We start from the raw sequence: 24,439 nt of genomic DNA, 5'->3' as shown, positions 1-24,439 counted from the left end.
CTTTAAGAACCCTTTTCAGAAGTCACACACAGGTCTTCCACCCACAGGCTACTCAGCCACATCTTAGAAACCCAGCCCTGGCCAGCTACCAGAGAAGCTGGAAAAATGGTGTCTGTGCTCTGGGCAGGGCTACCACTCCACTTCACACAGCTCTAGGGGATGCTGTTTGCATTTGTTTCTCTGCAGACTGAGCCTCCTTGAGTCGTGCAGTGAACTGGCCTTTATTCTGGTCAGGCACATGCCCAGCTAAAAGTCAGGCAAATCTAACTAAGCAGTATCGAACACTTCGCCTCCTCAGAGAGACAACTCCCAATTAGCATGCGGACTCTCTGCCACTCACTTCCTGGCAACACAGCTCTAAGTCATGCAGCCAAATCTGTTTGGTTTGTTACTGGATAACGGTCTAGAATGAGGGTGGAAGGTAGTTTCCTTCCCGTGTCAAACCCAATAGCTGGCCGTGGCTGTGTGGAACACTGCACTGAGTGGGATCCTGCAGCCGAAGTGGTTTATCTGCACAAAACAGTGAATCCTCTGCAACTTTCTTTTCTTACTAGGTCTGTATCTTTTTTTTCAATGGCAGGACATTTAACTGAGATGTGTCGTATTCCACTGGTGCTCAAACTGACTTAGCAATTCACAATGAAGATGTATTTCGATATGAACTTAAGTAAGCAAAGTCAAATGTGCTTTCAGGCTGTAAGCAAACCACATAGCAGTTAATAAATCAATATGTAAATACCCCACTCAATTTTCAAAAGATTGGAGATTATAAAAATAACTAAATGTAATATATATACTTATCAAATGTGAGAGTCGAAGTTAAAAACTGGACAAATACTTACACATTCAGTCTAGAACTCTCTATTGTCAACTTCGCATGGCCAGAGAACATGCTAAGCACTGGGGACTAACTAATGAAGATGACAGACATGAATTCCAAAGCCAGGAAATACTGTCCTGGACCATTATCTAGTTTTGTTTCATCAACATCTTATGCCTTTTTTAGGCAAGAGGGAGAAAACTGCGAGTATTAAGAATAAGCACAGGGGGAAAGTGTGCAGACAGAAAGTTTGTAACCTGCCACTTGGGTGAGCCACATGTGGAAATATTTAAGCACTTTCCCTTCCTGGATTACTTTTTTTCTTTTACTGTCACAGGGATGGTGGAATAAACAGTTCCTCTTAGTTTCTAGTTGGTGACTGTTACCCAGAGAAAACCATTTTTTCCATGGACTCTATCAGATGATACAGATGTGTTGAATTTAATCTATGCATTCTTTTTTCCCCAGTGAGCTAACATTATAAAATTGCAAGGTTGCACACAAAAATCTAGAATTCTGGCTTCTCTTCCAAAGTCACAACCAGCAATACACAATTCAAGAGGGCAATACTGGCCAGCAGTTCACAGCGGCTCCCATCTGAGGGGCCAGCACTTTCTGGGTTTTGGTTCTCTACTGGCCGCCTCCCCCAGTCCTGTAGTGGTCCACTACGAGCATTCTCATCACCGGGAGGCACATTCCCAGGTACAGCTCCCTCCCGCCTCTCGGTCAGCTCTCTCTGTCACCTAACTGTCTCCATTCCTCCCACCAGTACACCTCTGCGCTCACCTATGACGGAGTGAAGGTGATGGCTGAGGCGTTCCAGAGCCTGCGAAGGCAGAGAATCGATATATCCCGCAGGGGGAATGCTGGGGATTGCCTGGCTAACCCAGCGGTGCCCTGGGGCCAGGGGATCGACATCCAGAGGGCTCTGCAGCAGGTGAGACCAGCAATGGCTGCCCATCTATGGGAACCTTGTAGAGTATTTCAGCATTGGTTTCAGGTAGAATGTAGCTATTTTAAAGAAAAGTCAGAGCATGCCTGAAGTTTGGAGCACCACTGCACTGTGTTTGTGGCCCTTGGCATAGACGGAAGCTCATGTAGAAATTAAAAACAAACGAAAACCCAATGGTATGGAGTAGTCACTCCTGGTAGTGTAAAAACTATTTTCTGCTTAGGGAATATGCTAAACAAGGGAAGCCGGAGATTCTGTATTTGGGAGGGGACTTGAAATACACAGGGATGAAACTGAACCATTTTAGCAGTCTCCTGGAGATTGTCCCCACTTGCCCTGCTTGCTCTCTGTGCACATTTCATGAAGGAACCCTGAAAATATTTCTTCATACTTGTGATTCTATTTTCTTGCTTCCCAGCATTGCAGTCATTCATTTTGTTTACACTTAAGAACAGTTAAAAAGCAGAGATAGAGAATCGTCATGCCCATTCCAATCAATTGGCTATGCAAAGAATTCTGAGGCTGAATCCAGATTCAACAGGGAAGAGTATAAATATCCAATTAGTAATAAGTTTTCTGTAGAAGCAAGATGAGAAAATGATACATGTGGGCTATGTATTTAATACTTCTGGTTTAGGAGATTTGGGGGACTTGACCTCAGCTTTATCATTTTCAGAGCTCCTAGAAGCCTCTCTTAGTCTCTAGAAGTCTCTGGAAGCACCTCCAGCCCAGGCTGTGATTCTCAAAGTGCAGACAAATAGCACCATATGATTCCTCCTAATAGAGAGGCTGTATTTCCAAAAGGGACTGGACAAAGAGGGCAGTGCTCCCTGCAGAGGAATGTCAGAGTACCAGGCACAGTGGCAAGCCAGCAACAGCAAGATATTTTGGAGTGAATGCCCTCAGGACCTCTCCCCTCATCTGGGAGTGGGGGTGGGCATGGGGGCCAGTGTCTGGATAAGACCAGCTCTACTCTTAAGACTATTTCAACAGGTGAATTTAGGTTCCCACGGGAGGAGAGGAGCATTTCTGAATGAGGGAGAAATGTAGAGCAAGACGTACAACTATTCCCATTTGTTTTCCAATCACACGTGCACAGCTCTCACAATTTTCACAACCTGGAGAAAGAGAGGAAACGAGAAAGGAGCATCACCAGCTGTTCCTCATCTCGGATGAAGTGCCTTTAAGAAGTGGAGGGGAATATGTACTGTACCTCTGGCCTGGGGAATGAAGCTAAGCAGCCGTCTTATGACTACAGGAGGATCACGCTAAGGGGTCCACCAGCAGCCCCCTTTGTCCTCTCCCTGTCTCTTCTCTGCAGACTGGCCCCTAGTCATGTTGAAGCAATAGCAGGGCCCAGGCAGCTTCCAAATGATTGCCAGAGGTGCAGTGCCTGTCTTCTGGCTTATTTAAAATGCCTCTCCTGATGCCACAGTCGAGACAGGCTCTATCTGCCATGGGAGACTGATTTCAGAAGGTCCCAGGAACTTGCCCTCAGCTTCCCAACTCCTTGAACTTCCTTGCCTCTCCCATCTCAATGACATCCCTGGAAGGATATTCTGATGCCACCATGACAGTGATGAAGCCTAGGAGGCCATATGGGTTCTGAAAGGGCTCTGGACCAGGAAACAGGAGAGCTGGGTTCCAAGTTCAGCTGGGTCCCTGGCTCTGTGGCTCCCTGGGTGACCTTGAGAACACTCAAATCTCCTACAGACTTCCCTTTCTTTAGTCATGACAATGAGGAGGTGGGAGAGATAACTTCTGTGTCTCCACTGCATCTGAGAATCTATTTTTTTCCCTATGGTCTAACCCACATGTTTCTGGTTGTAACGTACACTCATTCTCCTGCTTCCAACCCCAGTGAGGTTTGCAAGGGGGCAGTTACCTTAGTCAAAAGTATAATGGCCACATGGCCAAAAGTATATTGCCTTGGACTCAGACAACTGTGCCTCTCCAGCAGCTAATCAGCTGTGCCCCAAGAGCACGCCTTGGCCTGGGCCAAGCACTGGGGATAAGAGAAGGTGAGACCTGCCCTCGAGAAATATCCTTCAGTGTCTCCTGGGGCTGGGGGGTAGGAGTGGGGGGGAACTAGTCACAGAAAAGAAAAGAAAAACAAAACCCAACCTTCTGACCCTAAGAGCAGATGTTTGGACTGATTCCTTTTCCAGATCTGTGTTAAGTACCTAGTATCACAACAATGTATTGCTGAAAGAGGTCTTAGAGATTAATAATGCCCATTTCCTTCACTGTGTAGCTGCAGCAGCCAACCCAGAGTGGGCAGTGATTCACACAGCAGCTTCCCAGCAAAGGCTGAACCCGACCCCTGTCCAGGGCTTCTCCTGCTGCTCCAGGCCTGTCCTGTGGCCCAAGGGGCCTTCGCTCTACACACTGACTTCTGGGACCTTCCACTTATAGTGATGGCCACTGTCTATTCATCTGGCCTTCTAGATTCATCTCTCAAAACAGGAACACCACTAGGGAGAAATTGTGTGCCCACAGTGGGCTGGGTAAGACCCAGTGACATTCAGCCCTTAGCACCCAGGGTTGGAGGCCCAGGTCTTTGCCACCTTGACCACCCACTGGCTTTTTGATCACAGAATAGGAGGGGACCTGCGGTTCAGCTTGTGCTAGAGCTCAAATATCTGTGACTTGGGCCTGGAAGCCCAGCAACAGCTACCTGGAGGGCTACAATAGTAGGAAGTCAAGTTCCAAAAACCATGGTAATGCCAGTTATGATGTGTTAAGGGCTTACTATGTCCAAGCTGTGAACATACTTTATATGTTTGATCTCACTGAATCCTAAATATATTCACTCTGAGGGAGCTAGTTTTATTAATTGTGCTATATAAGTGGAGAACCTGAGCTTCAAAAATACTAAAAATGTCTTCCAAAAATGATACAGCTAGTTAGTGGTGACACTGAAACTCCAACCCTCGTTGACTTGAACACATAACTGCTCTGCTCTAAAGCCTGGAAGGCCCAGCCCAGGGGAGACACAAGAGCTGTGGCCCTTCCCTGAAACAAACAGCACATGGACTTGGGTAATATCCATGCACCCCTACCCCTCACCCTGCAGCAGAGTGGAGATAATCAGCTGCCTGTCTGCCCCCTGCCTGACATCGGGGGGCCACTCAGAATGTTAATGAGCTCACGTCCTGCAAGCCCTCAGCGCTCCAGGGAGAAGGAGGCATTAGGGTGACCATATGTCAGCTCTGGCTGGCAAAGGAGACTCAGCTCCCCAAATCAGGTTCAGCTTCTGAGGGTCACAGATGCTTTGAGGAAGTAACAAAAGAGCTTCAGACTTTTTTTCCCCCAAAAATACACACATGTGCAGACATGCATATTTGCATGACCAAGAGGTGGGGGGACCATCTACACTCCTGGAAGCCCACCCCAGGACCTGAAGTGAAGAACACAGGCCCTAAACAGTGTTCTTCCCTCTTAGTCTTTGTGTTCACAGTCTGTCAGCCAAGGACCAACAATACCAATGTAAAGGTGCATGAGCACTTTGCTAGATGAGGTCTGGGGTGGGGAGGGCCAGAGTGGTGTGAGACAGTCCCTGCCTTTCAGACTCAGACCCAGTTTCGAAGGGAAGGCAAGCTCCTGAGAAATAATGTCGATAAGGGTATGGCTGACGAGCTAAATAGCAGCTGGGCTCTCAGTGCTGTAGACAGTCACAGCAAAATGCCGTGACTGAGGAATGCGGACATTGGCAAGGCTTCCTATAGGAAGGGGACTGAGGCTTTTAAAAGTGTGACCATATAATTTATCATCCAAACTGGGACACCTAGGAGTGACAGGGAGAGCTATTACCAATTCTTCTGAAATGAGAGATGTGGACTGGAACTATCCCAAGCAAACTGAGATTAAAGGGAGGGTGTATTCAAGCAAAGAGTGAATCAGGCTTTGGAGGGTCTGGGGGGAGGGGCATATAAACAGGTCCCAGCAGGAGACCAGAGTGAGGGTGCAAGCTGGATCTGTGGGCATCACGCTCAGCCCATTAGGGAACTAGAAAGAGAAGAGTCAGATTCTAACCATGGCTGCATCAAGCATAATCTGGGAGAGCTGGGACTAAATGTTCAACTTCTCTGGCATCGATTTCCTCATCTACTAAATGGACGTAATCCTCTTAGTACTGCTGCCCTGCCTGGCTTGTCACAGACTCAAAAAAAGAGAAGGTGGATAATGAGCTTCTTGAATCCTCAGAGCACCTGCATGAGACAGTTAGAGCCAAGATTATTTTTCTCATTGTTCAGGTGGGAGAGCGAAAGCTCAGACGGCTCCTGAGACTTGCCCTGGCTAGCAAAACCAGGACATGGTCCACTGGGACTTGGCCCTGATTCCCCACACCCAGTGAGCATTTCGGAGAGGTCAAGAGAACAGACTCACTTGAAGGCAGCCACAAAAAGGCTAGAGAAGCCCTGTCCTGAGCAGTTCCGCTGCCTCCCTGGGGATGGGGTGGAGGAGTCCCCAGTGCTGATACCTCAAGTAGCGGAAACAAGAGCCAGCTCTTCCCTAGGAGCAAGAAGGAAAGAAGTTATGCTTTGGCATCCCACAGGTAGCTGCACCCAATATGGTTTGCAGGAAAGCCAGTGTTAATTCTGCATCTTTCACAGGAGCTGGCAGGTGCCAGGATGGTGATGGGAACTCCTGGAGGTAGACTCCAAGGGGAAACTTTAGGTCTCCATCAGTCTGACCCCAGTCACTCCAGGGGGGCAGGTGGGAGGGGCAGGAGAGCCCAGAGGCTCAGCCTTGATGGGCAGGACAGCAGTTTCCAGATACCCCTAAAGAGGACGTCTCTCAGAAGCTTCTTCCTCTGACTATGAGTCCTGACCGTACACATAAATGGTTCGGGGCTGGGCCACTGTCTTCACCTTTCCTTGCTCTGCCATCATGGGAGGGTCATTCTGCAATGTCTCCTTTCCCATGCTTTGATTTATCTCAAAAAATGTGCAAGTCTTGGCTTGGCTTCCCTAACTAGCCAGTAAGAGCACTAAGCTGCCCCAGCCTCTCATGGCTCACTGTGAATCCTGAACCCAAGGGCCCTGAATCTCAATAACCCTATCCACAGAACGGGCAAAGTAGCCTCTGCCCTTCCTACTCACTGCGTTTCTGTGAACATCAAGTGAGGACTTGTAAAAACACTGTGACAATACAAGGAGCCCTCAAGCTACTAGAACTTTTGCTGACTATGGTTTTTATATTTTATTTCTGGAAACTGAGAAAGCCATGTAAAAATGACCCTCATTTTTGCTGATCAAGTCCCCTGCTCTGAGACACCTTACTGGACCCAAGACTTCAATGTTGGGTCTTCTTGTTACCCACACCTCTTACCCACTCTGCACAGCACAACAGTAGTTACTGCCACCATCTAAATACTATGCACTATGAATTGAACATTTATGTCCCAGACAATATGCTAAGTATTTTCATCCTTTGAGAAGTAAACCAAAAATCAGATAAACTCAGTGATGTGCTCATGGACACATAATTAGGAATTAACAGAGCACAGCCTGGGAAAGGTCCAGCTGGAATAGCAGGTGGCAGCAGTAGGCACATACAACACACTGCTTGGTACATTTCTGCATCACCCACTCAGAGCCTAGCACAGTAGCCCTGTTTGAGAGGCCATTTGGTAACTTGAGTGAAGATAGCAGAATATTTCGGAAGCTCTGAGTTTAGGTCTGCCTCTGATACTTACAAGTCATAAATCCAGAGCAAATCACTTTACCTACAAGAGTTTTGGGTTCTCCCATGTAAGTGAAGATTATACTCTCTAAATGGCATACCTCAGGGGTTTCCTGTGCATCGAGGTAAATTAACATGTGTGGACGTACTTTCTAACATGGAACACCTGAAAAGTGTTGGTAGTATTACTATCATTATTAGTAACAATAACAATAACAGCTGGCCTTTTCTGAACACTCACCATGGACCAAGCACTGATCATAAAGTATCTCATTTAGTCCTTAAAGTAACCTTAGGATATAATTAACTCTAATTGGCCCCAAAGAACACGTGAGGGCACAGTCCTAGAGACATCATGCAATTTGCCATACTAATATGCCACTGATAATTGGTATGAGTCTTGAGACTGAGGCAAAAAGTAGATTCCATTTGCATAATGAATGACACTCCTCCCTGCTTGGGAAACCGATCTACGATGCAGTTATCTGCATATCTACCCGGTCTGTTTTTCAAATGAGTCATTCAAGCTGCTACTTAGCCGCCCTTGAGTCTGAACAAATGGGAAAGCTAAAGGTGGGCAGAAGATGGCCAGGGTAAGAAGAAGGTGAAGCTGCTGACAGACTGGAATTGCCTCCTTTTTCTTATTCTTTGCAGCAGGATCTGTGCTTTGTTTTCTCTCTGAAAAGCAAAGCTGGCCTAGACTTTCCCAGAGTGAGGATTTCTCCAGATTTCACCTGAGAGAGTGAAGAGCTTGCTGTGTGATTTGTTCAGCCCTCTGGGTCTGTCATGGCCTTCCCACTGAGAATTCAAACCAGAAGGTCTCTCAGAGAGAGAGTGTGTGTTTGTGTGTGTGTGTGTGTGTGTGTGTGTGTGTCACACACACACCCCAGCTATTCTTGTACCTTCTGAAGCCAGAAGTTGGTCACCATCAGAAAAAGATAAAACCCTGGCCCTGGCTGGTGTGACTCAGGGGACTGAGCACCAGCCTGTAAACCAAAAGGTCACTGGTTCAATTCCCAGTCAGGACACATGCCTGTGTTGCGGGCCAGGACCCATTTGGGAGTGCATGACAGGCAACCACACATTGATGTTTCCCTCCCTCTCTTTCTCCTTCCCTCCCCCTCTCTCTAAAAATAAATAATGTGTTGTGGGTTTTGTTTTTTTTTAAATAAAACCCTGCAAGTCTTCCTTTTAAGCTCTTTGAAGAGAAGGGAAATCAACAGTGCTCAGTTACAGGGCCAGGTTCATACTGGTTACAGCTGGATCCTCATCTCGCTGGCCTTAGGCCAGACTGATCTGAGGATATACCGCTAAACAATGTGGTCAGTCGCCATAGAGAGCTGGTTTCTTGTGTCTGAGCCAATGATATGCAGCTAGAACTCATCTTCAGTTTGAGGGTGGACTTGGTTGACATTTACTGGTTACCTCCAAAGCAGCAGGCTCGGTCCAAAAAGACGTGCATTTCCCCATGTTGACCACTGGACTTTCAACTGGAGCTTGAAGATATGAGGCCATGAAAGCTTAATCTGGCTCATTTGTGGAGAACAAATGCTGTGCAGTATACTTTGGGGTTCCAATACAAATTTTGTTTTAACCAACTGAGACCTGCTTAAAGCCCAGCCTGCTCTCTTCTTAACATAAAGGGTTTTCTCGGGTGCTTTTAACTTTTCATATTACTTTCATTTGCTATGTTGTTTAAGGCACATGGGACAGGAATTTTAGAAAATGGAGGCTCAGAGAGGTGAATTGCCCAAGGTCACTCAGCTTTCAAAGAAAACCCAGAGTAAACTTCAGGCCTTTCAGTTCCGGGTCTTTAGATTCCCAAGCGTTTTACTCCCTGGCCCCACAAAGGAGCTAAGAAGCCATATCCAGGCATAGCCCAGGGCACCCCAAGTCTGGCTTCCGGTCTAGGTCTCCTCCTGCCTTGCCAGGAATGAGTGGGCAGCCCTTTTCCCTGGCAGGCCCCCTTCAGTTTCTCCCCTGAAGCTGTGTGTCGGAGGCGGGGTGGTGTGGGCGGGGGAGGGAGGATGACTGGGGATGGTGCAGAGATGTCTCATTGCTAGTCTAAAGCAATGGGTTACAAACTAGGGTTTTCAGAGAACTGTGCCCTAATAGTGACTATGGGCAAGAGAGGAGAAAGTTGTTTAGTATTGATGCTACGCCAAGACCTCATCATCTGTACCACTCTGGGGTTCTGGAGTATAGATAGCTTCAGCAGAAAAAGCCAACAAACATGAAGTGTGACTTGTGAGTTCATTGTTCACCACTTGGGTTTGTGTTCCAGGTGCGGTTTGAAGGCCTGACAGGAAACGTACAATTTAATGAGAAGGGACGCCGGACCAACTACACCCTCCACGTGATTGAAATGAAGCATGACGGCATCCGAAAGGTAAAAGTCCCTTTGCTCCCAGCCCACAGGGAGGAGAGAGGGCTGAGCAGAGGCTCGGGGCAGAGTGGAGGGCCCTGTGAGCCCATCTTTCCTGGTCCGGGTCCTTTTGAAGAGACTCAAAACATGAGAATTCTAGGCTTAGCTCTGCCACAAACCAGCTGGAACTCTGGGCAAGTCAGTTCCTTTCTCTGAGAATAGCCTCCATCACCTGCAAAATGGGGATAAAAAATCCCAACCTTTGTCTTGGGTACTAGTGAAGATCCAAGGGATGGTCAAGTACTTCGTAAATATAAAGTAATAGATGTGTGTAAAATGCCACTGCTGTTCCTCCGGGATTTCGAAGTAGGAACTTGACAATGATGATTATCAATGAAGTTAGCCATCCTGTCTGACTCCGCACTTGGTCACATTTACTCTGTCATCCACACAGAAGGAGGAATGAAAAATATATGTGTGTCCATAGGCATCATACAATACATATGGAATTAAAATGTTTAGAATAATATCTAAATTCTTGACAAAGGCATTCAGAATTTTATCAGATCCTACATGGTCTGGGCTCCACCAATGTCTCTGACCTTGACCCTTGACACTCACTTCCTTCCCCTCTCCACTCTAGTCATTCTGATCAACTTTCACTTCCTTGAATACACCAGGTTCTTTCTCACCTTCATACATGCCCCCTGGGCCTAGGCCAGAGTTTAAATCTTTAAACTAAAGCTTTAAATCTTTAAAATCTTTAAAGCTTTACTCTTTACTAGGCATGTGACCTTAAACAAATTATTTAGCCTCCCTGGAGCTCAGTTACATCATCTCCAAAAGGGGGATAATACCCCTTACCTCACAGGGTTACTGTTGGAATTAAATGAAAGAATGCCCACTACCCACATTGCCTGTAGTGAGGGATTCTCAAAACTAGCACCTGGAGTGTAAGGGACATTCAGCCCATGTTGTTTGTCTGTCTGTCTGTCTGTCTCAACTCCATTCCATAAGCCACAGGGATTTTTTTTTCAGCCTTGAGTTTGAGTCAGGCTTTGTAAGGCTGTAGAATAGATAAATCAACAGATAGAAATAACAGAGTGACCTTAAAATCCACACGCAAATGGTTGTGCTTTATTTTTTTCACCCCAAGGCTGTTTTTCAACTTACTTTCCAATGACTAAATCCTTTCTTAGAATGTAGGCTTAAGAATCCTTTGTTTACAGGGATCTAAGTTTCAGAAAATCAATTTGTCCACATCTGTGTCTTCAGGCCTTTTCCTCAATCAGCCTCCTAGCCAAGTAATTTCTCAGATTCAACGGTGACCTAGTTGTGCCGGCTTCAGTGAACATTTCACGTCCTTACCTGACTGGAGGTAACAAAGGGGTGCTGCTGCTTCTTGATTCAGAGCCATGGGAACACTCTGCTGATCTTCAGGCTGTATCCTGCCCACCACTGTGCCAACACACCCTCTAGGTATCTGGGTCCAATCTGACATCCCACTGAAACGTGTGTGCTCTGAGCATGCATCCATCATACTGTTCAGGAGCTTCCAATCCCAGAATTGGCACTGGCTCTACTCAAGCTAATCCTCAGGAAATCCCATTCAGAGATTCCATTCACTGTGGGGTACTAATGTGCAGGGATCTCTATCCACACAAAATACCTTGTAAATTCAGGTGAGATCACAAATTCTGATAAATAGCTGCCAAGGGAGACGTATGGGGAAAATTTCCCAAGGGACCAGCACTGTTGATTTCACCTTCCATGCCCATCACCACTGGTCCTGTAGCTATTTTTGCACCTGACTGAAGCCATCTACTTCTCATCTCAACTTGAGTCCTTTGGTCCTGCCCCCAGCTTGTTATTCCTAGTTCTGACCCTTTGCATAACTGGAAAGGAAAGAAGACAAGTGACGCTAAGTTCTGCTAGTGTCTAGGGTATCTTAAAGTCCCAAAGAATTCACAACCCTCCATTTCTTATGTCCTTCGGACATTTTTCTTTTTCTTTTTTTTTAGGATTTTACTTATTTATTTTTAGAGAGGGAAGGGAGGGAGAAAGAGAAAGAGAGAGAAACATCAATGTGCGGTTGCTGGAGGCCGTGGCCTGCAACCCAGGTATGTGGCCTGACTGGGAATCGAACTTGCAACACTTTGGTTCACAGCCTGCACTCAATCCACTGAGCTACGCCAGCCAGAGCAGGACATTTTTCTTTAAATCACCGCTACCCAACTGTAGACATACCACATCCTGTTATGGTTCTAAGATATAGCTTCAATCCAACCACTTTTCTCCATTACCACTGCTGACCCCAGATCCTAAGCCACCTCCACGCCTGCCTGCACTTGTTCAAAGCCTTCTTACCAGCCACTAGTCCTGCTGTCTATGTTCTTGCCCCTCACGAGGGATCCTGTTTTCTTCCACCATAAAAGCTGGGATAGTAATTTTCAAATATACATCAGGTTATATTGCTCCTCTGCTTCAAACTTTCCATTAGCTTCCTATTGCAGGTAAAAGGTAATATAACTCCTAACTGTGGCCTTCAGAATACTAGATACTGCTTCCCTGTGGTGTCAGCTCATCATCCTTTTTTTCTAGCTCATTGCTCATTGCTGGCATCTTTCTGTTTCCTCACCTGGCATTCCCTATCATTGTATGTCCACACGCCGTGTTTCTCCTTGTCCTTCAGATCTCAGCTCAGGGCAAGTCACTTTGGAGAGACCGTCTATGACCCAGCTACCTAAAGTAGCCCCCACCTACCCAGCACAGTCACACTATTCTATTTTATTTTCTCATAATACTTATTCCTTCTGATACATTCTTTCCTGTTCATTGATCTAGATCAGGGTTGGCAAACTTCAACCTGTAGGCCAAATTCAGCCCACTGACTGTTTGTACAGTCTGTGAACTAATGGTTTTACATCTTTAAATGGCTGAAACAAATCAAAAGATGATTATTTCATGATGTGAAACCTACATGAAATTAAAATGTTGATGTCCATAAATAAAGTTGTTCTGGAACACAGCCATGCTTGTTTGTTTATACACTGTCTGTGGCTCCTTCTGCATCACACCAGCAGAGATGAGCGGTTGTAACCGAGAAGGATTGGGTCTTTCTGACTATCAGCAACCAGCCAATAGATGGAGAAGAAAGAGGTGGAACTGTGCTGGAACTTTGGAGAAGTCAGGCTAGGAGAGATGTGCATTACTTCTGCTGTACTCAATTGGCCAGAACCCAGTCACTCAGCCCACCCTGATGCAAGGCAGGCTGGGAAACAAAACTGCTAGCTAGGTAGCCACTTTCACCAAAACTTCCATGCCTGAAAGGCGAACAAGAATCTTGGTGGTCATCTAGCTGTCTTTGCCTCAACAGGCAACTTACTTTTACAAAATGTATTATAACAGCCTTATTTTTGGAGTCAGGAGCTGCAGCTTCAACGGCAGCCTAGAGATACAAATGCGTAAATATGATTTAATGACTGTGCGAGGTAGATTGACTGAATTTAACTTCTGTGATTATCACCTTTTTAGACTTCATTCACTTTAAAAAAATATGATCCATCATCCAGATTCATTTCCTACATTCAAAGAATCTTTAGAGGTAGATAGAAATAAGAGATCAAATATTATAACCAGCCCCAGGGGAAGACCTCTCATGTCAAAATTATTTAAACCTTTCCTGAACAGTGGGCCTCCATCTTTACCCAACTACTGACTCTGATTTACTTTCAGATAGAATCAAAGTTCTTGCATATCCTCAGTAGAGAATCAAAGTGCTGCATAATAATTCAACCCATCTCTCATCTCTGAAGCACAATGTCCCTCCAAAAATCTTTGCCAGCTTTCTTTTTATCAGACTGTGCAACCACACTTCCCAGCCTGCTGGCTTACATGAGGTGCAAGCTGGGTCTGGGCATCACCCTGCTCTTCTGACTAGTGATATTGTTTTATTGCTCTATAAAAGTGTTAGGAATAAAATAAGCTCATTTATAACATCGAAGTGTTTCTCTAACTTTTGATATCAAAGGAGCTGTATATAGGCCAAGATATACAATAATCTCTGTAGATCCCAATTTAACATCAGTGCTATGACACTAGCTTTGAAGGACCACTATCGCAATTTTTTAAGTTGAAACTATTTTTTTTATTTTTTTCAATTACAGTTACATTCAGTATTTACTTTGTTTGGTTTCAGATGTACAGCATAGTGGTTAGACAAATCATACACTTTACAAAGCATTCCTCCTAATATTTCCAGTACCCACCTAGCGCCACATATAGTTATCACAGTATTATTGACTATATTCCCCAGGCTGTACTTTACATCCCTGTGACTATTTTGTAAATACCAATCTGTACTTCTTAATCCCTTTACCTTTTCCTCCAGTCCCCCAAATCCCTCCCCTCTGGCAAACACCAGGCTGTCCTCTGTATCTGTGATTCTGGTTTTTCTTTTGTTGTTAATTTATATCAGTGTTTAGATTCCACATATAAGGGAAATCATATGGTATTTGTCTTTCTCTGAACTGACTTATTTCACTTAACATAATACCCTCTAGGGAAAAACCATTACCCCTAAAAATTAAACTTCCCTTCTAAACCGTGTAAGTCAGGTCTGCACAGATTTATCTTGTTTTTTGTTTTCTCATATCTTTTATCAAAATAACTTGATGTTTCAGAGCAGTGGTTTGGGGACCACTTATCCTAGGACATTCTGCATGTAAAGAGGGTTACATTATCAAATGTGTTTGAAAAATGCCCCACAATATGTATGTCTTATGGTGACTGATAATATTCAGTAGCAAACTGAAACTGAAATGCCTTGCAGTAGAGAAGCTTGTTTCCCTTCAGACATGACCCTATCGAATATTATTTTTAGTTTACTGGAAACTTCCTATGAACCACAAACTATGCTCATTGTTGTGAGAGCATTTAGTCCTCACGGCAGCCCGGGAGACAGGCATTATTGCTGCGTCCATTCTGTACAGCAGGACCTGAGGCCCACAGAGGTCCAGCGACCAGCCCGATGTCAGACAGGCAGTAATTAGGAAAGTCTGCCTTTTAAACCAGATCTTTCTGACACCAAAGATCAGTCTCTTGACCATCAAGCTCCCATTTTTTAAAATAATACCAATTAATACACTGTAAATTTTAGAAAAATTAGTCGCAAGTCAAAAGAGGCAATTTCCTCTATACTGATAGTTATACAGTTTGAAATAGGAACAACTAAACCTGTGACTAACTGTGAAGAGGAAGAAGGAAAGAAAAAGGAAAGGTAAGGAAGGAAGAAAAAAGGAAGAAAAGGCAAAAGAGAGGAAATGGGGGGAGGGAAATGACATTTATATTAGCCAGACCTCCTCCTAAGTTTGTATTTAAAAAAAACAAACAAACCCTACTTTTGAGGTCTATGACCTAGCTTCTATGTTCTGCCACACATCTGCTAAAAAACCTACTTACTACCAATTAGATGATTTGACTCCCCAAGTTTCAGTTTTTTCACCTGTAAAATAGAAAATAATCCCAAACCATTTGTGCTATTTACATAGCATAAGGAACAGAAGAGTTAAAGGTTGTAAAAGTTTTGGGAATTTTTTAAAAACTTGCATCATGATTTGCTACAACAGTGGTTTTAAACATTTATCTTCCAGCCAGAGGGTTTCTTGGAAAAGAGAACTCGTAAGGGGAATTCCAGAGTGTGAAACATACAAAAGGCAGAGCTCCGAGTTTCCTCCACATCCCTGGGCTGTCACCCTCCCACCACGAAAGGGGTGAGGGCCCCACAGATGCCCTGCAGTCCCACGGAGCACCCCCCTAGCAAAGGGAGGGAGGTCTTGAGCAAGTGTCCTAGTCTCTGAGCCTCTGTTTTCCTGTCTGCAAAAGGAAGAGATTGGAAGAAATGATTGTTCAGACTTCTTCCAGCTCTGATATTCCAGAAGTCTACGTCTCTAGTTCTTGCGTCCCTCCTTCCATGCTGACTAAAAGTGCCCCACCCAGGCGACGCTGTGTTGAGGCCTACACTGAGGGTCGATCTTGACCCCGAGTCCCGAGAGACGGGCTCCCCCTTCGGGCCTCCGCTCCAGTATGGCCAACTTGTCTCCACGTTGGATACATTCATTCCTTCAACAAACTGCCCCTGAGCGTCATCTCTGTGAAAGAATCTGTGTGCTAAGAAAGGGATCCTAGAATGACAAGACCTCCAGCCTTCCCCACAAGGAGCCCCCAGCATCACGGAGAAATGGGGAGAGACCCAAAAACAGCTAGACCAGAGGGCCAGTGGGAACCTACCCAAGGCACTCAAGTGTGGGCGGGCAGCTTACCGGTGCTGGGTAGGGCCTGGCCCCGCGGTCAGCCTTCCTGGCTCAGACCCTGGCTCCAAGGCGCTCCTGTGGCCTTGGAAAAGTCACCTCCCTTTTCCACATCTCTGTTTCCTCACATTTCCAATGAGAATGATAATTACCCAGTTCATCCTATGAACTGGGTAATTTTGTGAGGATGAAAGGAGTTCAAATATTAAAAGCGTTAGACGAGTGCCTGAAACACAATGAGTATGCGATAAATGTTAACTAATGTGATTTCCAGCTCAGGCTGTTGGCAATTATTATTATTAATGTGAGCAGCAGTGACACTGCAGGGAGAACTGATCATTGCCAACTGAGAGGACTGGGGATGACATCAGGGTGAAGGTGACATTCGAGTTGACCACTGGCATGTGCCTAGGTTTTCGTGAACCTGACCTGAGTTCTAGCTGTTGGGGGACCTGCTCATTCCTCTGCATATGCGCCCCGAGTTCTTCCTTTTTGCCCTTCACATCTACAGCCAGCAGAATGACCACAGAACAAAGCACAATTCTCGAAGACATACCGTCTTTTTCAGATCATAAGACACACCTAGGTTTTAGAGAGGAAAATTGGAAAAAAAATTTTGAAGCAAAAAATGTGGTAAAATATTTAATAACATAAATAATATAATATTTCACCAGTGTAAATGTAAACAGAACTCAACAGCAGCATTAACAACCATTATTCCTCCCAAATTTGTGGCAGGGAGCAGGGTAGGGAGAAGTGCGTCTTATAGTCCAAAAAATATGGTACTGAGACAGAGACAGAGATTGGGGGTGGGGGGCAGTATTAACCACACCATTTTGCTCTTCCCAAGCCTTTCATGACTCCTTATTGCTTTCAGGATAAAATCTACACTGTTACCCAGACCCGGGGGCCCAAGCCCTCTGTACTAACCCTATCTTCCACCCAGACTGAACTTACATATCTAGGCAGACTCCTGCCTTCACATCTTGGCTACTATTCTTCCCCAACCAAAAGGGTCGGGCCCCACCTGTTCATCCCTCACAGCGTTAACCCTTGCCTCCCCCTGCTGCCTTGTTCCCAGCATAGGTTCCACACTTGGCTTCTGCTTCTCGGAGCCCTCAGGCTCTGGCCACGGGGACCACACAGTTGTCACTTCTGGAGCCACATGTTCCTGTATGTCAAGTCTTCCGAACTGGGCTGGAGGAATTTTCAGAATAAGAACCATTTCTTTGACTTATTTGTATTTCTCTAAACCCTGCCATATAATACCACCAATGTTTTAGGCCAGAGCCTTGCACACAGTAGGGAATCCATGAAATATTTTCTCAAACACCTTGGAAAATGAGTCAGTATAAATAACCTACTGATTTTTAAAAAAAAAAAATAATGTTAGCCAATATTTCTAATTAGGCACTGTTATATGCTCAGTATTACAATAGTTTATAATTAGAAATAAGAGAAATAAATAAAGATAAAATAACAATCACCTAGGAGGTTGAATCTAGATGGAAAAATATAGTTAACCTAAAAAAAAAAAAGCAAAAAGAATGTAATGTTTAACCATATCCCAACTACAATTCAGAAAGGGCTCGGGTAGAAAAGAGTTCATAGGCATGGGGGAAATAGGGGTCTGGCCTTGTGAACAACTACAGGGAATTAAATTTCCACAGCTCTGGCTTGTACTGTACAAAATAGTTACCTGTGCAAACACTTAAACCCTCACCCCTGAGGCTTAGTGGTCATGGTGAGGATTTTCACAGGGGCGGGGCTGGGAGGACCTAGAGAGCATCTAGCTTCTTGTTTTTATCTCCCGATACTTTCGAGCCTGGTGTGTCCAGTATTGCATGGTGTGATGCTGAGCCCCTTGCTTTCCTGCCCAGTGTCAGCTGGGTGGCCCAGGGTAGGCCGGTCCTAATGATCCTGGCTCAACTTATGTCACCACCTTCTTCTCATTAACAGATTGGTTACTGGAATGAAGATGACAAGTTTGTTCCTGCGGCCACGGATGCTCAAGCTGGGGGCGATAATTCAAGTGTCCAGAATAGAACGTACATTGTCACTACAATCCTAGTGAGTACTTGCTCCTTCATCAAGGTTATTCAGGATGCAAGCTGGACTCATGCAAAGGTTTTCCCAGGAGTGAAAGCTAATCATTCTTGCCAAAACTCTGCCATAGGTAGAAAGAGGGGGTGAAAAAAGGAATTCCCTGGAAGTCAGAGGCACTTTTTTCACTCTGGCTCTGCTGAGACTTCACTTGGGGCCCTTGGATAAGTCACTAGCCTCCTCTGAGCCATCACTCCCCCACGTGTAAAACACGAGGGTGAGGCTTAACTGTGGTGGTTCTCAGACTCCACCCTCCTGCAGAAGAAGCCCTTTTCAAAGAAAGTCTCCTGAAGCCCAGCACCTAGAGCGGACATAAGTGAGGCTGATATGATTTTCAATGACTGATGGTAAGAAGCCTAGGGCCTATCTAGGGTCCATATCCCCAACACAGAGGTAGCTCCAAAAATGCAAGAACTCCTGGAACATAACTGAGGAAACTGCACCACATCTCAATAGTGAGATATTCTTTTTTTAATGGTTTGCTTCCTTAACCGAAGAAATTTTGTAATGGGGGAGCAGAAATGCAAGAAGTAAATTTAGAGGCTAGAGAGACCTCCCCCAAAGTTAACCAAAGTTGCTGACACCCTCCTGTGCCACCCCATGTCCTCCCTATCGATGAGTGACTGCATAACCCATGTCCTCCGTCTCCCCATCTCTTCACCAGGAAGATCCTTATGTGATGCTCAAGAAGAACGCCAACCAGTTTGAGGGCAATGACCGCTATGAAGGCTACTGTGTGGAGCTGGCAGCAGAGATTGCCAAACACGTGGGCTACTCGTACCGTCTTGAGATTGTCAGCGATGGAAAATACGGAGCCCGAGACCCCGATACAAAGGCTTGGAATGGCATGGTGGGAGAGCTGGTCTATGGGGTAAGTGCGCCGCAGGGTGGGAAGTTCCCGAGCAGAGGGAGAAGGCTGCACAGGAAATCATTTGGAGGTGGGCTGGCCATGCCCACAGATGACTAGTGGACTCCATAGCTTTGTATTTTGTACTGTCGCTGATGAAAAGATGAGGAGTCCAAAGAGTTAAGGAGTCTTAAGACATTCTTTGTTCAAATTCCTGGTCTGAGCTCCCTCAGTCAAACTCGGCTCAGTCTTGTGACCAGGATGGGTTGTCACTTCGTCACTAACACATTGTATGCGGGAAACATATTTATACATTTTATGTTGACTGGTAGTAGAGCGCGCGATAAAAACTACCCACAAACAATGTCTGCTCAGGATAAAGCCACCATTTAGGAGCTTTGGAAATCTCCTTGTCTCATAGGAAGGGATAGGAGTCAGGATGGCCTGAGAACAATGTGTTTATAGCACAAAGTCATTTATTGCTCCCCCAATTTAAATTTCTTCCCTGGTGTTAGATGCACCCAGATCCAATTTTCTCACCACTTGCCCCAACACTCACTTCTCCTGCACCTTCCACTTCAGCCAAAGCATTCCCGGAGTCACTCTGTTCTCTGGAGTGCTCTCTTCCATTCTGCACCTCTAAAACCCTATCCCCCCTCCAAAGTCTGTGTCAGATACTACTTCTTCCAAGGTGCCATTTCTTCCCCTCCATTCCAGGTACAAACCCACCTTCTTAACTGTTCCTGCCTTCCCCTGTAGACTTTAGTTTCTGCTTGTGTTATAGCTCACCCTGACTTGTATCGCAGTTATCTGTATAATAGGGGTAGGTCTGCTTCTTTATATAATTCACTATACTCAAAATAATGCCACAAACAGTTCCATAAATTGAAGCAATTTTGAGAAACTACTGAATGCCTGAATTGTTTTAAATATTTAGGGGATCACTGAGAAGTACAATATCTGATCCCCGTCCCCCAAGGATGTTAATATTTTATGGGGTAGAAAAGATAATGAGACAGCATGGTAAAAGATGGCACCAGGTCAAAGTTCAGGCAAGAGGCTAACGTGAGTTTATCTAACCCTCGAAAAGGGTACAAAATATGAAAAGTGGCCATATTCAAATAGCAAGAAAAGCATCCCAGAAATTTCTAAAGAATAAACAGTAAAATGGTGCTGGGAACAAGTAAGGTATTAGAGCAGAGTAAGAAAATCCTGATAATTTTGGTAAAAGGCTTAGGTGAGGAGTGGCCAGGGATAAGTATAACAAAGGACAAGGGGGGAGTGTGGACTGACTCAGTGCACAGTGGGAGACCATAAAGGTACTTGAGTAAAACAACACATGGCAATGGAAGAAGAATCCAGCTGCCACTTACAGGAAAGGGACCACACGACCACTTCCCTCACGGAACTGGAAGAATGCAGGCTGGGTCTCTGAGCTGAAGCATATACAAGTCCCAGGTTGATGCTGAGTTCTGCTCAGGATAAAGCCACCATTTATGAGCTTTGGAAATCTCCTTGTCTCATAGGAAGGGATAGGAGTCAGGATGGCCTGAGAACAAAACCAAAGGAACTCAAAGGACACAGAGATGGGAGGAGGAAAATCTTCCCCAGGAATGTGGCTTTTGAGATCACCTGGGAAGATAGTTAATGAGCTGAAGGGTGGGACATGCTTCTACCCTTTCTCCTCTCCCTACCACCTCTCACTTTAGGAAGTTTCATTGATGAGAGATAGAAACCTAGATGGTTAATGCTGCATCTGGAAACTGGTTTCCATGGGAACCTCTGCCAAGTTTGTGAGGTCATCCCCATGGCAACCGCTATGAACTTTTCACCTTCACCAGCATGCATCTTCATCTTCACCCCATTGTTCCCTTAATAAAAGGCCTGTGATAGGCAGAGCAATGGTGTGATTATCCTGAGGGCAAGCCCCTGCTGCATCCCAGCAGCCAGTGATGTGTTACTTCTGGGTGCCTCCTCGCCAGCCTTCCCCCAGCCCTCCCCTCTACCTGGCCTGTCCTCTGCCCAGTACGAACTATATTCTGAAGACTCTATGATGGGCCCAATTGGATACCCTCCCTTGATTTCCTGTTCCCCGAAGAAGAATAAAGGAATTTGGGGAAGTATCTCTCAGCCAAAAACAACCAGTGAGGTCAGATAAAATTCATTTGGAGGCCTCCAAATTATTATCCGAAGCCTTTTAAATAGCTAACTCAATCACAGTCTCTCTCATCCTTCTTTTGCTCTCTCTTGTTCTTATCAACTAATGTAGTAGCAGTATTTCAGTAAGAAGTATGTGTCAGGTGCCATGCTAAATATTTTACCCACATTATTTCATTTACTCATCGTAACAACCCAATAGGTGGATACAATTACTTTCCACATTTTACTGACAAGGACAATGAGGCCCAGGGAGGTTATGTACTCTGACAAAGGACACACAGCTGGTAAAAGCCCAGTCAGGGCATGTAGCCTGGCTTCTGAACCCCATGCTGGAATACACTATCTGAGTAGAAATCGCACCATCCAAGCTCCGCACTGTAAGGTTGATACTAACTGGTGGTAAGAACAGCAAGAGCCTCTGCATTCACAGATGCCACATGTGGCAAACAAAGCTTCTGCTTCTTACATGGGTATGGCTCTGTGCCTGATTCACAGGTGACTTTCCTGCCTGTCCTTTGTCTTAGTGAAGCAGAAAGACAGTAAACTTTACATTCAGACATCGGGACTTGAGTTCCAACTTTGCCGGCTTACTGACTCCATAACTCCTGCAAACCAATGAATTCTGAAAATCGGGAAAAGCGAGAATTTGTCCCGGGGTTGGGGTAGAGAGTATTCACCTACATAGTGCCTGGCTCACAGTAGTTTTCTATCTCTGACAGTTTTCTTCACTTTTTTCTTTCACTTGCTGCATCAGAACTGCTTACGGTTTCCCCAGGATTGTTTTTAGATATGACATCTTTTGTTCTGGGATCTCCTAGGTCAGTGGTTCTCAAAGTGTGAGGTCTGGACCAGCAGCAACAGAATGCAAATTCTCAGGTCTCACCTCAGAAGCACTTAATGCAGAAACTCTGCCACCTGTCTTCTTCAAAAGCCCTCCAGGTGATTCTGAGGCATGCTCAAGTTTCAGATCCACTGTCCCAAGGTTAAGCCAATAACTTTAAGTGCCTGTGAAATGCTCACATTTCATAGTACTCTCACATATTAGAAGTCATTTGACCCTCACAAAACAATCCTGTCAAATTGGTAAAACAAAAATTATGTTATGCCTCTCTTTTTTAAATGAGGATATTAATCTCCAAAAGACACCTGTCTCACTCAAGGCTACAGGGTGAGCGAGTCGCAGAGCAGAGCACCAGGTCGACTTTCCCAGGTCAGCCCTGGCTTTGACCAGTCCTGTGGAGCTCTAGTAACAACTCAGCTCCCTGGACCTCTCAGTCCATGGGAAACAAGCTGAAACACTGGTGCTTTACACAAACCCCCTTCCCTCTCTGGATCCAAGTTTCTTGTCTCTAAAATGAGGTCGGTGAATTTAGGATCTCCCATGCGTGTGTCCCACACACCCTTCTGATGCCCGGGGACCCACGGACAATTAATTTTAGAAATAGTCTATCTACTTCTTTCTCCAGGAAATTCTCAGTACATAGTCATCTTTTAAAGGTTATGGGAAGTCCTGCCCCATAGTCAGTTGTTTAAATTTGTGTTTCCCAATGTTTATTTTCATTTTACACTTATTAGCATCCTTCCAGAAATAATGTTCCATAAAACAAATCTTGGAACTGCTCAATGAACTATTCGCTAAGATAATGTCATGCTGTGGTTTTTTTCCAGCCCACAGTCCATTCTATTAACTCACGTCAGGAGGCATCAAACAAGTCCATTCAGTTTCTGTTATCACTCTCAAAGCTGGTCACCTTTCACTTCCTTGGAGTAACTGTGCTCAGCTCCTCATTTCCATTACTTTCCTCTCTCCCAGGTTACAGAGAAAAGAGTAGATATCTTCCCCCTTACACAAGCTTGTATTTGTAAAAATTATCAAGATGTATGTGGTGGGTGTTAGGAAAGAAAAAACAAAATTATTATGAAATTCACACCTGACTCCACACTGTTCTATGGAAAGTTTCCTTCCATAACTGAGGACCTAAGTCATTCTGAAGCCAGGCTTATTATTCCACTGAAAGCCTCTTCTCAATGACCCCAGCCAATGAGAGTAACCAGAGAAATCTCCAAGCAACACCAGCAGGCGGCTAAGTGGGACCCTTGTCTCATAGCCTCTGTCCCCAGCCTCACAGGTGCACTGTTGCACAGCATCAAAGTAGAAAGCTATAGGTCTCACACGGAGTTGCCTAGACATGTCTCTCCTTTCAAAAATGCATGTTGTGGCATCTGTCCACAGAACCCTTTGGGTTTGCAGGATCTCCTGATCTCAGGCCAACAGAACAGTGGGTTTTGGTTGCATAGATGCTAGCGCCGCTGCCATTAGGGAGAGACCAAAGAGACAGGACAGCAACGCTGGCGAGGCCCCGTGCCAAATGCCTCAGGCTAAGCATTTCTTGCAACCCTCTTATGTTTATCTATATGCTGGATTTAAATTTTAAAAAGTGAATTATTTGTGTATTTCTTAGCAGTCTTCCTGGGGGAAAAAAAAAACAGAAGCGATGCTACTTTTCCTTCTCTTTGCCAGGCCTTTACTCACATAATTCCTGCCTCCTCAGATGTGTTCAGTGCCAGAATCCCACTCTGTCAAAATCCTACTCTCCTTTCAGTGCCAAATTTATATGTCACTTCTTCAGTGCCAAATTTATATGTCACCTCCTTGATGATAAAGCCCCAGCCAGAATGAATCTTTCCCTGGCCTCCTGTCGCATTTTGTATTTCTTGGATAGCACATATCCAGCCTACTTTATAGACTGAAAGGTTGTGTGTGTGAACCAGTCTCTCCCACTAGCATGTAATTCCTTTAGTGTAGGGACTATAGCTTACCTACAGCTTCTGGCCTAGCACTTGCACACATTAAATGCCCAATAAAGGTCTATTGAATTAAATCTGTCTTCTCTACCTTGTTACCTAGAATCATCTTGTTGCAGGTAAAAGAAACCCAACTCAAACTGGCTTAGACAAACAGAAAGACTTGTTTTTGCTCATAGGGACAAATAGAATAATATATTGGCATGTGATGCTAAGGAGCCCAGGGTAACCCCTGAATTTAGGGTAGCCCAAAATGTTTCATCATGGGGTAGCTTCTGTGTCTCTCACTCTGTACCTCTCACTCTGTACCTCTCACTCTGCCTCTCAGAGCTAATGCTCATTAAACCAACATGGGTCTTATGCCATCCTTAAATGATTCATTCTGGCCAGG

At 45.1% G+C, this 24,439-nt stretch overlaps 1 protein-coding gene across 6 annotated transcripts in view; it reads left to right on the top strand.

The window, feature by feature from the left end:
- The window catches only part of GRIA1 (glutamate ionotropic receptor AMPA type subunit 1), a 274,574-nt gene that overhangs the window by 165,799 nt on the left and 84,336 nt on the right, over nucleotides 1-24,439 (top strand). For all 6 annotated transcript variants that reach the window (XM_045825118.1, XM_045825109.1, XM_045825123.1 and 3 more), the window contains 4 exons: nucleotides 1,590-1,757; nucleotides 9,745-9,849; nucleotides 18,093-18,203; nucleotides 18,901-19,107. In XM_045825118.1, the coding sequence (XP_045681074.1) occupies nucleotides 1,590-1,757; nucleotides 9,745-9,849; nucleotides 18,093-18,203; nucleotides 18,901-19,107 (591 nt within the window). The remainder of the gene's footprint in view (nucleotides 1-1,589; nucleotides 1,758-9,744; nucleotides 9,850-18,092; nucleotides 18,204-18,900; nucleotides 19,108-24,439) is intronic.

Source organism: Phyllostomus hastatus, unplaced genomic scaffold (genome assembly GCF_019186645.2).
Source record: "Phyllostomus hastatus isolate PE091 unplaced genomic scaffold, TTU_PhHast_1.1 phas_contig_150, whole genome shotgun sequence".
NCBI classification, from domain to species: Eukaryota; Metazoa; Chordata; class Mammalia; order Chiroptera; family Phyllostomidae; genus Phyllostomus; species Phyllostomus hastatus.
This window is presented reverse-complemented; position numbering and strand designations above follow the sequence as displayed.